Consider the following 11,820-nt stretch of genomic DNA (forward strand, 5'->3'; position numbering starts at 1 on the left):
GTCAACATCTTCCACAGCAACACTGTCATCAACACTGTCATCAACACCTTCCACAGCAACACTGTCATCAACACCTTCCACAGCAACACTGTCATCAACACCTTCCACAGCAACACTGTCGTCAACATCTTCCACAGCAACACTGTCATCAACACCTTCCACAGCAACACTGTCATCAACACCTTCCACAGCAACACTGTCATCAACACCTTCCACAGCAACACTGTCATCAATACATTCTACCATAACATTTCCGCCATCTCCTTTTACCTTAAGAAGATTGTCAACACCGTCTACCACAAGGGTACCATTTGCACCTCCCCCGCGGGTACCACCTACCACAACGCGTTCACTCTCCCGTACCACATGGCTGGCCTCACTCTCTCCCACTTCAGCGTTCTCGCTTCCTTCAACCACAATGTTATTTTTGTCCTGCGCGTTAGAGGCGCTGCCCTGGCTCGATATCGAACAGTTTGTACTTCTGACATCGCAGTTTTCCATTCCTATCAACGTCGCAATGTTTCCATTCTCCTCCTTCGAAGTGTTTACTGACTCTTTCAGTAGCGATGTTTCCTGCTGCAGTAGCGGGGAAGCATCAGAAAGCTCATCGTCTTCTTCAATGGTAGAGAGCTCTGAGCTGGTCTCATCCACAAGCGCGTGTTCACTCTTGCTCGGCGTGATGGCCCGGAAGATCTCTTCCAGCAAATCAGAGTTATTTTCCAGAAGAGGACTTCTTGTCGAGGCTTCTGGGGGACTTCGGAACCTATTCTGTTGGTCCATGCAGAGGAAATCATCAATACTTATCTCTTCTCCTGCCTCCTGATGTAGGGTGTCAGACATGGGGACTTCTGGGTTCATGTCTGGGGTGAGGTTCCTGCTGCCGGAGCTGTCAGCAGAAAGAGCTCGGACCACTGTCACGCGGTCCCACGAGTCTGTTCCATCACTCAGTTCCTCCGCCTCGTTCTCTGGACCTTCTGTTCCAGGAATCGAGAGCTGCGCCGTATTAGAATCAGGGCATAGAATTAGAACCTGGTCTTCACTAGATCTTGTGTTAGGAATGATGGTCTGTTCTTCACCAGGAGCTCGATCATGTTCTTTATTAGGGTCTGTACAAGAAACCAGATCCTGTTCTTTACTTGGCTCTGTGCTATGAACCAGATGCTGTTCTTCGCTAGGCTCTGTACGAGAAACTAGATCCTGTACTTCACTAGGTTCTGTGTCTCGAACCCAATCTTGTTCTTTGCTAGGCTCTGTCCAAGGAACAAGATTCTGCTCTTCACTAAGCTCTGTACAAGAAGCTAGGTCCTGTTCTTCACCGAGTTCTGCGGAAGGAACAAGGACCTGTTCTTCACTAGGGTCTGTGCTCTGAGTTGAAACATATTTCGAACTTGATTCTGTGTTCTGACTCAGCATTTGCCCTTGGTTAGAACTGGTGAAGAAATTATCTTCTTCAAGAGCTCTAGGAGAACCTTTACTGCAGATGCTGTTCTCAAAGCTTGACGATACATTCGAGTCTGTGGCGCCTTCCGCATGTAGGCTGTCCTTTGTCCGGTTCTTGAGTGCCCTTTCGTCTAGATCTTCTTTCTCGATTCTTTTCTCTCTAATGTCTAAATTTTCTCTTTCGTCTGACTGTTCTCTTATATCTATGTGTTCTCTTACGTATGTATGTCCAGTTAGGGCAGTACGAACATCGTTTTCAGGCAGACAATGGTCTCTTGCTACGTCAGTGGCTGTAAGTGTTCCTTCCTTTGTTCCGTGACTGTCTTCTCTTGCGTCATGATGGTCGCCGTCTTCACTGTCAATATTTCTTGGTTTGTTTTCTGCACTTTTCCAATCACCGTTTTCTTCGCATGTGTCGTCCCATGCTTGCTCTGAGTTGGCTTTTCCTTTATCTACAGTAATGGTGTATTCATGTGAGACACTGACATCTTCAAAGGTATGTTTTTCTACGCTTTGAAATTCCTTTACTGATGATCCCTGGGTATACATTTTCCGAGAGGATTTCACTAATGTTTCACTGCTTGAATCTCCTGTATCACTGCTCAGTTCACACCGTGACGAGGGAGAAATGTGTATTTTTATAATATTTTCAAAATTTTCTGACATTGTATTCGTTGTCTCTGGTAGAGGAGTTTGTTCAATATTGTTACAGTTAATGCTGAGGGAGTCAGATGATAAACTAAGGTCATCCATGTCAATAAAACCACTCTCCAGCAGCACATCTTTCCCGCTGGTGGTGCTGGCGATAATTTCATGTTCCTTCTGCGGGATGCATGAGCTCTTCTCCTTCAGGTCTTCCTCCTCTGTATTTGGAAGGAACTCATAGTGAGAGCTGTCATTGCTTTCTGTTGCCGTCTTCTGGCTAATATTCTTCACAACGTAAGTCGCATTAAGCGTGTCATTGTTTTCCAGGCCAGAGGATGCTAGCACACCTTCCTCATCATTCACTCTAGTATTGCTTAATGTATCACCTTCAGCAGTGTTAACAACTCTGGCATGGTCAGTGAAAATCTTGTCGAAGGTTTCCAAGCCGGACTGAGAGATGTGTATGTGGTACTCGCTGTCCGGGCTAGACTTGTGGTTGAGGCCACACAGACGTTCATTGTCTGTTTCCGTGTATACATGCTCTTGTGTGTATTGAGCAATTGCATTGTTTCTGTAAAGTGGAAGATCTGATTTTACTATGCTAGCACCTTCAAAGGCAAATTTTACACTCTTGTTATCACATCCATTTACTCCATCTTTGACCGACTCATGCAGCGCCAGGGCTGACTTCGGTATTTTGATCAAACCCTCGCTGGTCTTTTCGTGCTGATGACCGAAGCCGTCTACCACAACACACCTGTAAGGCTGTTGACTTGACTGGTCGGGCCGTCTCGGGGAACCTGAGGAAGGTGTCGACCCTATGGGGAAAGGAGTATAGGTGTTAAAGTGTTGCCGGGAGTTTGCCTCGACCACCACCTCAGGTACGCGAGTGGAGGGGCTGTTGTGTCTTACTGAATTCAGACAGGGAGCCGGTTGTGCTGTGGTTATTTGTACACTTGAACGAGGTGATGCAGTGGAAGAACCTCTAAAGTTAACAGACTTCGTAGAAGATAATTGTAGTATATCAGATTGCGACTTGCCGGTGTTGGACTTTGAGGGAGAAAGAGGCACCATTTTCTTCTTCCTGGTTACTACTTTTGGGCTGTCTCTTATGTCCGAATCGCTCGTACATGCATTTGTATTCAAGTAATATTCTTGTGAGGCGCTAGTCATCTCCTCATTACTCAAACTGTCGTCTTTCGCACCGAACTGATGCAGTTTTTCTTCATCATTCATACGGTTTCCTGCTAGAGCGAGTCTGGAGGTGGTGCCGGGGAAGGGTCGAGGGCGAGCAGCTGTTCGTCGTTCCTCCAGGCGGGCTGTAAGCCTCGCCGGCAGAGCCAGGCACTCGGCCCGCACAGGCGATGTCTCATTCTTTATTGGTACATAGAACGCTTGATTAACAGATCGCTTTGTGTTATTTCTACTCTCATCCTCCTCCAGACTGTCGTAATAGACAGACTCTGCTCCCTCGCTCCCTAGAGAGTTACATCTGTGGTGGACCGCAGACGTGGGGCGCATGTACTGCATTCCGTCAGTTTGCGAGGAGGAATCTGTCAAAGATGTTGGTAGAATTTTCTTCTGCAAGGTCTTCATCGACGTGTGTTTTGATACCCATTCTTTCCGTTGGCTTCGTCGGCCTTTCTGTGAGGATGGTCTTCCCAGCGAGGGCGGGAGCGCTGATAAAAGTGGACTGGTTTGAAGCACTGCATTGGTTTCGTTTTCTATGAATTTATTCATCTTTTGGGCCCACTTTTTGGGAGATCTATGCAAATTTTCCCCATTGTTTTTAGTGTGATGTATATGTGGCGGCGCAGAGGCGGTGAGTGTGGTGTGGTCGTCATGTCCCCAAGGCGGCAGGACCAGCAGGCCGCGAGTGTCCCCAAGGCTCCCCAGCGTGGCAATGGTCTCGTACATTACTGCAGAACTCACGCACCGATAGTCTCGCAGATCTGGCATGGAGCTACGACGGTCTAGTCTCGGCCTTGGAAGTACCATTATATGACTGTCCGAAGGCGGACAATACTCAGATAATAAATACTCTGCGTCTCTTTCCTCCGAGGACGTGACGCTCAAGGTGTCGCTGAGGGTATTGCTCCTCTTGCAACCGGAGTCTACGCTGCTCCTGCCTCTCAGGTGGCGGCTCCTAGGTGGCGCCACCTGCCTCTCAGGTGGCGGCATCTCATGTGACAATGCTGGGTAGGGCTTCTGATTCTCCCGGATCTCGGTGTAACCTGGGGGCGCTACACCCCAGCGTGGGGTGGGTCCTGGAGTACGCCGCTGGACTGTGGCGCGAGACTGCGTGCGCAGGTATCGGTCGCATATCCCCTGGTCTTCCTTGGGGGCTCTGTGTCGCATCTGCCTGGGGCTCAGGAACGCTCGTGCTCTAAAAAGAGATGTGAAATTAGTCAGAAAATAATATATATGTATTACACATAATTATGACACTACAACTGTGACTTTATCATCACTTATACCAGCAAGCACAAAACCTGATTTAGAGACGTTTAGGTACAGGAAAGACCTGGGTAAATACTGGTTTAGAAACAGGGTGGTTGAATTACAGAAAAAATTACCCTGACATCTGAGTTCCCTTTCTCATTGTCTGGGACAGCAAGCCTGTTAGGCTTATCAATGTCCTAAACTGAATACTGACCTTCCTCAGTATTTACTGCTAGGTGAACAGAGGCATCAGAAGATAGAAGCTATTGCCCAAACGCTCCTGTACTGCTACGGGAATCGAACCTGGCACCTTTCACGTTTGATCCAACTGTGCTGATACCAAATGTTACTAACCTACTAAAAGTGTAAACTCAGCTGTAACTAAGATAGAAAAGTGTAAACTCAGCTGTAACTAAGATAGAAAAGTGTAAACTCAGCTGTAACTAAGATAGAAAAGTGTAAACTCAGCTGTAACTAAGATAGAAAAGTGTAAACTCAGCTGTAACTTACAAAAGTGTAAACTCAGTTGTAACTAACGTACAAAAGTGTAAACTCAGCTGTAACTTACAAAAGTGTAAACTCAGCTGTAACTAACATACAAAAGTGTAAACTCAGCTGTAACTTACAAACAAAAGTGTAAACTCAGCTGTAACTAACATACACAAGTGTAAACTCAGCTGTAACTAACATACACAAGTGTAAACTCAGCTGTAACTAACATACACAAGTGTAAACTCAGCTGTAACTTATATACAAAAGTGTAAACTTAACTGTAACTAACATACACAAGTGTAAACTCAGCTGTAACTTACATACAAAAGTGTAAACTCAGCTGTAACTAACATACAAAAGTGTAAACTCAGCTGTAACTTACAAACAAAAGTGTAAACTCAGCTGTAACTAACATACAAAAGTGTAAACTTAGCTGTAACTTACATACAAAAGTGTAAACTCAGCTGTAACTTACATACAAAAGTGTAAACTCAGCTGTAACTAACATACAAAAGTGTAAACTCAGCTGTAACTAACATACACAAGTGTAAACTCAGCTGTAACTTACATACACAAGTGTAAACTCAGCTGTAACTTACATACAAAAGTGTAAACTCAACTGTAACTAGCATACAAAAGTGTAAACTTAACTGTAACTAACATACACAAGTGTAAACTCAGCTGTAACTTACATACAAAAGTGTAAACTCAGCTGTAACTAGCATACAAAAGTGTAAACTTAGCTGTAACTAACATACACAAGTGTAAACTCAACTGTAACTAACATACACAAGTGTAAACTCAGTTGTAACTAACACACAAAATTGTAAACTTAGCTGTAACTAACATACACAAGTGTAAACTCAATTGTAACTTACATACAAAAGTGTAAACTCAGTTGTAACTAACACACAAAATTGTAAACTTAGCTGTAACTAACATACACAAGTGTAAACTCAACTGTAACTTACATACAAAAGTGTAAACTCAGTTGTAACTAACATACACAAGTGTAAACTCAGCTGTAACTAACATACAAAAGTGTAAACTCAGCTACAATAATCTTGAAGGGGGTAGCCAAAACAACCTCTCCCACACGAAGAGTTAAAATGGTCTTCCACAAACAGGTAATAAAGTATTCAAAAATAACTGTTCTGAGAACGAGGTCATGGCGAACCTTCCACCTTAATGAACTGCTAAGCTTTCTCTCTCTCATCATGCTGAAGAGAAAGTTAAGCGTAAAATGCTTTCTTGCTTCAGCTGTAGTTGTCAGTGAAGGAGAAATTGATGTGAATTTGTTTTTTGGGTGTCTAACGCTGTGTTGCGTACACTCTTGCGTCCTCTTTATTGTTGCGTCACGTGTGTGTACTTACGCTCTCTGTGCTTCATTACTCTTACCTGTTCTTTTGCGTCTTTATGCCTGCCTATCCACTTGTCATTCTTTATCTGTCTAGCCTTGTGTCTCTCCATTTGTCTATCTATCTCTATCCTTTTGTTTTGTTACCTGTCGGTCCCCTTGCTTCTCTCCCCGTCAATCCTTTAGGGCCTCTCCCTACCTATCCTGGTGCCTCTCTTCACCTGCCTATCCTCGAGTTCATCCTCACCGGACGTCAAGAGCTTCGTCCTCGCCTCTCACGACCCTCAGCGCCTCCTCCAGGTCCGGAACCGACCGACTTGCTAAAACATTTCTCCTTGCTTCTCTTTCCTCTCTCGTGGCTCTTCCTCCTCCTCCTCCTCCTCCTGCGGCGTCGCCTTCGTCCCTCCCCGAAGTGCTCTTGGCGGCCCTCGCGGCTCGGTGCTGCCGAAGTGGCTCCCTCAGGAACCTGGTCATCAAGGCGTCGCGCTCAATCTTCCTCTCACTGAGGATTTGCTGACGACGTCGGCGTTCCTCTAACTCCACCTTCTGAAGGTGTCGCTCCCGTGCCCTGCGGAGGGTGACAAGGGGGTGAAAACATAGAGAGAAGGCGGTGACAAGGGGTGAAAACATAGAGAGAAGGCGGTGACAAGGGGTGAAAACATAGAGAGAAGGCGGTGACAAGGGGTGAAAACATAGAGAGAAGGCGGTGACAAGGGGTGAAAACATAGAGAGAAGGCGGTGACAAGGGGTGAAAACATAGAGAGAAGGCGGTGACAAGGGGTGAAAACATAGAGAGAAGGCGGTGACAAGGGGTGAAAACATAGAGAGAAGGCGGTGACAAAGGGTGACTTACTCCTCTTCGACGGGTGTGTAAGTTAAAGTGAGGGATGCAGGGGGTAGGATCCTCATTCATCTCAGAGAGAGAGAGAGAGAGATGCCTCACCTCTTCTAGAGATACGGAGCGCAAGAGGCGACATGCCAGGGGTATGCCAGAGGGGTATGCCAGGGGTATGCCAGGGGGGTATGTGCTAAGGGTTACAAAGAGCAATATTAATAATAGGGCATTTTGTCTATTATAATAGTAGATACTCATTATATAATTATTTCCTATTATTTATTGATTATATTCGATTTTATATTATCTATTTAGTTTATTGAACATTTCTTTCGTCTAGTTATATATAATTATTATTGTGACTATGTGTTGTTTGATTTATTTATTATAGGGGGGGGTGTGGGACAACAAGGTGGGGTGTGGGACAACAAGGTGGGGGTGTGGGACAACAAGGGGGGTGTGGGACAACAAGGTGGGGGTGTGGGACAACAAGGGGGGTGTGGGACAACAAGGTGGGGGTGTGGGACAACAAGGGGGGTGTGGGACAACAAGGTGGGGGTGTGGGACAACAAGGGGGGTGTGGGACAACAAGGTGGGGGTGTGGGACAACAAGGTGGGGGTGTGGGACAACAAGGGGGGTGTGGGACAACAAGGTGGGGGTGTGGGACAACAAGGTGGGGGTGTGGGACAACAAGGTGGGGGTGTGGGACAACAAGGGGGGTGTGGGACAACAAGGTGGGGGTGTGGGACAACAAGGGGGGTGTGGGACAACAAGGTGGGGGTGTGGGACAACAAGGTGGGGGTGTGGGACAACAAGGTGGGGGTGTGGGACAACAAGGGGGGGTGTGGGACAACAAGGTGGGGGTGTGGGACAACAAGGGGGGGGTGTGGGACAACAAGGTGGGGGTGTGGGACAACAAGGGGGGGGTGTGGGACAACAAGGTGGGGGTGTGGGACAACAAGGGGGGGGTGTGGGACAACAAGGGGGGTGTGGGACAACAAGGTGGGGGTGTGGGACAACAAGGGGGGGTGTGGGACAACAAGGTGGGGGTGTGGGACAACAAGGTGGGGGTGTGGGACAACAAGGGGGGGTGTGGGACAACAAGGTGGGGGTGTGGGACAACAAGGGGGGTGTGGGACAACAAGGTGGGGGTGTGGGACAACAAGGTGGGGGTGTGGGACAACAAGGTGGGGGTGTGGGACAACAAGGGGGGGTGTGGGACAACAAGGTGGGGGTGTGGGACAACAAGGTGGGGGTGTGGGACAACAAGGGGGGGTGTGGGACAACAAGGTGGGGGTGTGGGACAACAAGGTGGGGGTGTGGGACAACAAGGTGGGGGTGTGGGACAACAAGGGGGGGGTGTGGGACAACAAGGTGGGGGTGTGGGACAACAAGGGGGGGGTGTGGGACAACAAGGTGGGGGTGTGGGACAACAAGGGGGGGGTGTGGGACAACAAGGGGGGTGTGGGACAACAAGGTGGGGGTGTGGGACAACAAGGGGGGGTGTGGGACAACAAGGTGGGGGTGTGGGACAACAAGGTGGGGGTGTGGGACAACAAGGGGGGGGTGTGGGACAACAAGGTGGGGGTGTGGGACAACAAGGGGGGGGTGTGGGACAACAAGGGGGGGTGTGGGACAACAAGGTGGGGGTGTGGGACAACAAGGTGGGGGTGTGGGACAACAAGGGGGGGGTGTGGGACAACAAGGGGGGTGTGGGACAACAAGGTGGGGGTGTGGGACAACAAGGGGGGGTGTGGGACAACAAGGTGGGGGTGTGGGACAACAAGGGGGGGGTGTGGGACAACAAGGTGGGGGTGTGGGACAACAAGGGGGGGGTGTGGGACAACAAGGGGGGTGTGGGACAACAAGGTGGGGGTGTGGGACAACAAGGGGGGGTGTGGGACAACAAGGTGGGGGTGTGGGACAACAAGGTGGGGGTGTGGGACAACAAGGGGGGGTGTGGGACAACAAGGTGGGGGTGTGGGACAACAAGGGGGGTGTGGGACAACAAGGTGGGGGTGTGGGACAACAAGGTGGGGGTGTGGGACAACAAGGTGGGGGTGTGGGACAACAAGGGGGGGTGTGGGACAACAAGGTGGGGGTGTGGGACAACAAGGTGGGGGTGTGGGACAACAAGGGGGGGTGTGGGACAACAAGGTGGGGGTGTGGGACAACAAGGTGGGGGTGTGGGACAACAAGGTGGGGGTGTGGGACAACAAGGGGGGGGTGTGGGACAACAAGGTGGGGGTGTGGGACAACAAGGGGGGGGTGTGGGACAACAAGGTGGGGGTGTGGGACAACAAGGGGGGGGTGTGGGACAACAAGGGGGGTGTGGGACAACAAGGTGGGGGTGTGGGACAACAAGGGGGGGTGTGGGACAACAAGGTGGGGGTGTGGGACAACAAGGTGGGGGTGTGGGACAACAAGGGGGGGGGTGTGGGACAACAAGGTGGGGGTGTGGGACAACAAGGGGGGGGTGTGGGACAACAAGGGGGGTGTGGGACAACAAGGTGGGGGTGTGGGACAACAAGGTGGGGGTGTGGGACAACAAGGGGGGGGTGTGGGACAACAAGGGGGGTGTGGGACAACAAGGTGGGGGTGTGGGACAACAAGGGGGGTGTGGGACAACAAGGTGGGGGTGTGGGACAACAAGGGGGGGGTGTGGGACAACAAGGTGGGGGTGTGGGACAACAAGGGGGGGGTGTGGGACAACAAGGGGGGGGTGTGGGACAACAAGGTGGGGGTGTGGGACAACAAGGGGGGTGTGGGACAACAAGGTGGGGGTGTGGGACAACAAGGTGGGGGTGTGGGACAACAAGGGGGGGTGTGGGACAACAAGGTGGGGGTGTGGGACAACAAGGTGGGGGTGTGGGACAACAAGGTGGGGGTGTGGGACAACAAGGGGGGGTGTGGGACAACAAGGTGGGAGTGTGGGACAACAAGGTGGGGGTGTGGGACAACAAGGTGGGGGTGTGGGACAACAAGGGGGGGTGTGGGACAACAAGGTGGGGGTGTGGGACAACAAGGTGGGGGTGTGGGACAACAAGGGGGGGTGTGGGACAACAAGGTGGGGGTGTGGGACAACAAGGTGGGGGTGTGGGACAACAAGGTGGGGGTGTGGGACAACAAGGTGGGGGTGTGGGACAACAAGGGGGGGTGTGGGACAACAAGGTGGGGGTGTGGGACAACAAGGTGGGGGTGTGGGACAACAAGGTGGGAGTGTGGGACAACAAGGTGGGGGTGTGGGACAACAAGGTGGGGGTGTGGGACAACAAGGGGGGGTGTGGGACAACAAGGTGGGGGTGTGGGACAACAAGGTGGGGGTGTGGGACAACAAGGTGGGAGTGTGGGACAACAAGGTGGGGGTGTGGGACAACAAGGGGGGGGTGTGGGACAACAAGGTGGGGGTGTGGGACAACAAGGGGGGGGTGTGGGACAACAAGGTGGGGGTGTGGGACAACAAGGTGGGGGTGTGGGACAACAAGGGGGGGTGTGGGACAACAAGGTGGGGGTGTGGGACAACAAGGTGGGGGTGTGGGACAACAAGGTGGGAGTGTGGGACAACAAGGTGGGGGTGTGGGACAACAAGGGGGGGGGTGTGGGACAACAAGGTGGGGGTGTGGGACAACAAGGTGGGGGTGTGGGACAACAAGGGGGGGTGTGGGACAACAAGGGGGGGTGTGGGACAACAAGGTGGGGGTGTGGGACAACAAGGGGGGGTGTGGGACAACAAGGGGGGTGTGGGACAACAAGGTGGGGGTGTGGGACAACAAGGGGGGGTGTGGGACAACAACGTGGGGGTGTGGGACAACAAGGTGGGAGTGTGGGACAACAAGGTGGGGGTGTGGGACAACAAGGCGAGGGTGTGGGACAACAAACCAAGGCTACCCACAAAACAACTCACTCCTGTCGCAGGCGCGTCTCCCGCGAGAGGGACCGGACCCTCCTCCAGTAGTCGAGGCTAGAGGCGTCCCTGGTGGGGCTGGGACTAGCCCTGGAGTCCAAGGGACGGTGTCCCTCGGAGGCTGCGACACAGCGCCGTGACCTGCTCCTGGTGCGTGACTCTCCATCCTCCCCGGCGCCGCTGGGGAAGCTATCGTACACGGTTAAGGAAAGTGTCGTACACACCGGAGAATATAACATCACATTTGATTCACTTCAATATATAAACAATGCACTTTGACTATGGAAAATATGACTTTTCAAGGCCATGAAGGTTTTAGTCTATCACAACCTGGTTCATACTCATGGCTGTTAACTTCGACATTATGTTTGTAATTATGTGAGGAGAGGTACATAGGCATACCATGACTGGTGTGTGTGCGTGTGTGTGTGTGTGTGTGTGTGTGTGTGTGTGTGTGTGTGTGTGTGTGTGTGTGTGTGTGTGTGTGTGTGTGTGTGTGAACTAACAGGTTCTCTACGGGTTCAGTTTGGGGAGAAAACCTGTTATTCTGTAATTTCCTGTAGGAGGAACAGCTGGTGTGATATAGAGGTAGACACGAGGACATGTCCCCGGACTTGGGTAGACACGAGGACATGCCCCCGGACATGGGTAGACACGAGGACATGCCCCCGGACATGGGTAGACATTGAGGTATACTCATTGAC

General features: G+C 50.8%; 1 protein-coding gene across 1 annotated transcript in view; it reads right to left on the bottom strand.

Annotated features, from left to right (window-relative positions):
* LOC123757667 (uncharacterized) overlaps positions 1 to 11,388 on the bottom strand; it is a 31,638-nt gene extending 20,250 nt beyond the window's left edge. Inside the window, exons 1-3 of the mRNA XM_069327547.1 lie at positions 11,117 to 11,388; positions 6,624 to 6,944; positions 156 to 4,471 (exon numbers count right to left, since the gene is read on the bottom strand). Of these exons, the coding sequence (XP_069183648.1) occupies positions 156 to 4,471; positions 6,624 to 6,944; positions 11,117 to 11,355 (4,876 nt within the window). The 5' untranslated portion in view covers positions 11,356 to 11,388. The remainder of the gene's footprint in view (positions 1 to 155; positions 4,472 to 6,623; positions 6,945 to 11,116) is intronic.
* Between the last annotated feature and the right edge of the window lie 432 nt (positions 11,389 to 11,820).

Source organism: Procambarus clarkii, chromosome 19 (genome assembly GCF_040958095.1).
Source record: "Procambarus clarkii isolate CNS0578487 chromosome 19, FALCON_Pclarkii_2.0, whole genome shotgun sequence".
Taxonomy (NCBI): domain Eukaryota; kingdom Metazoa; phylum Arthropoda; class Malacostraca; order Decapoda; family Cambaridae; genus Procambarus; species Procambarus clarkii.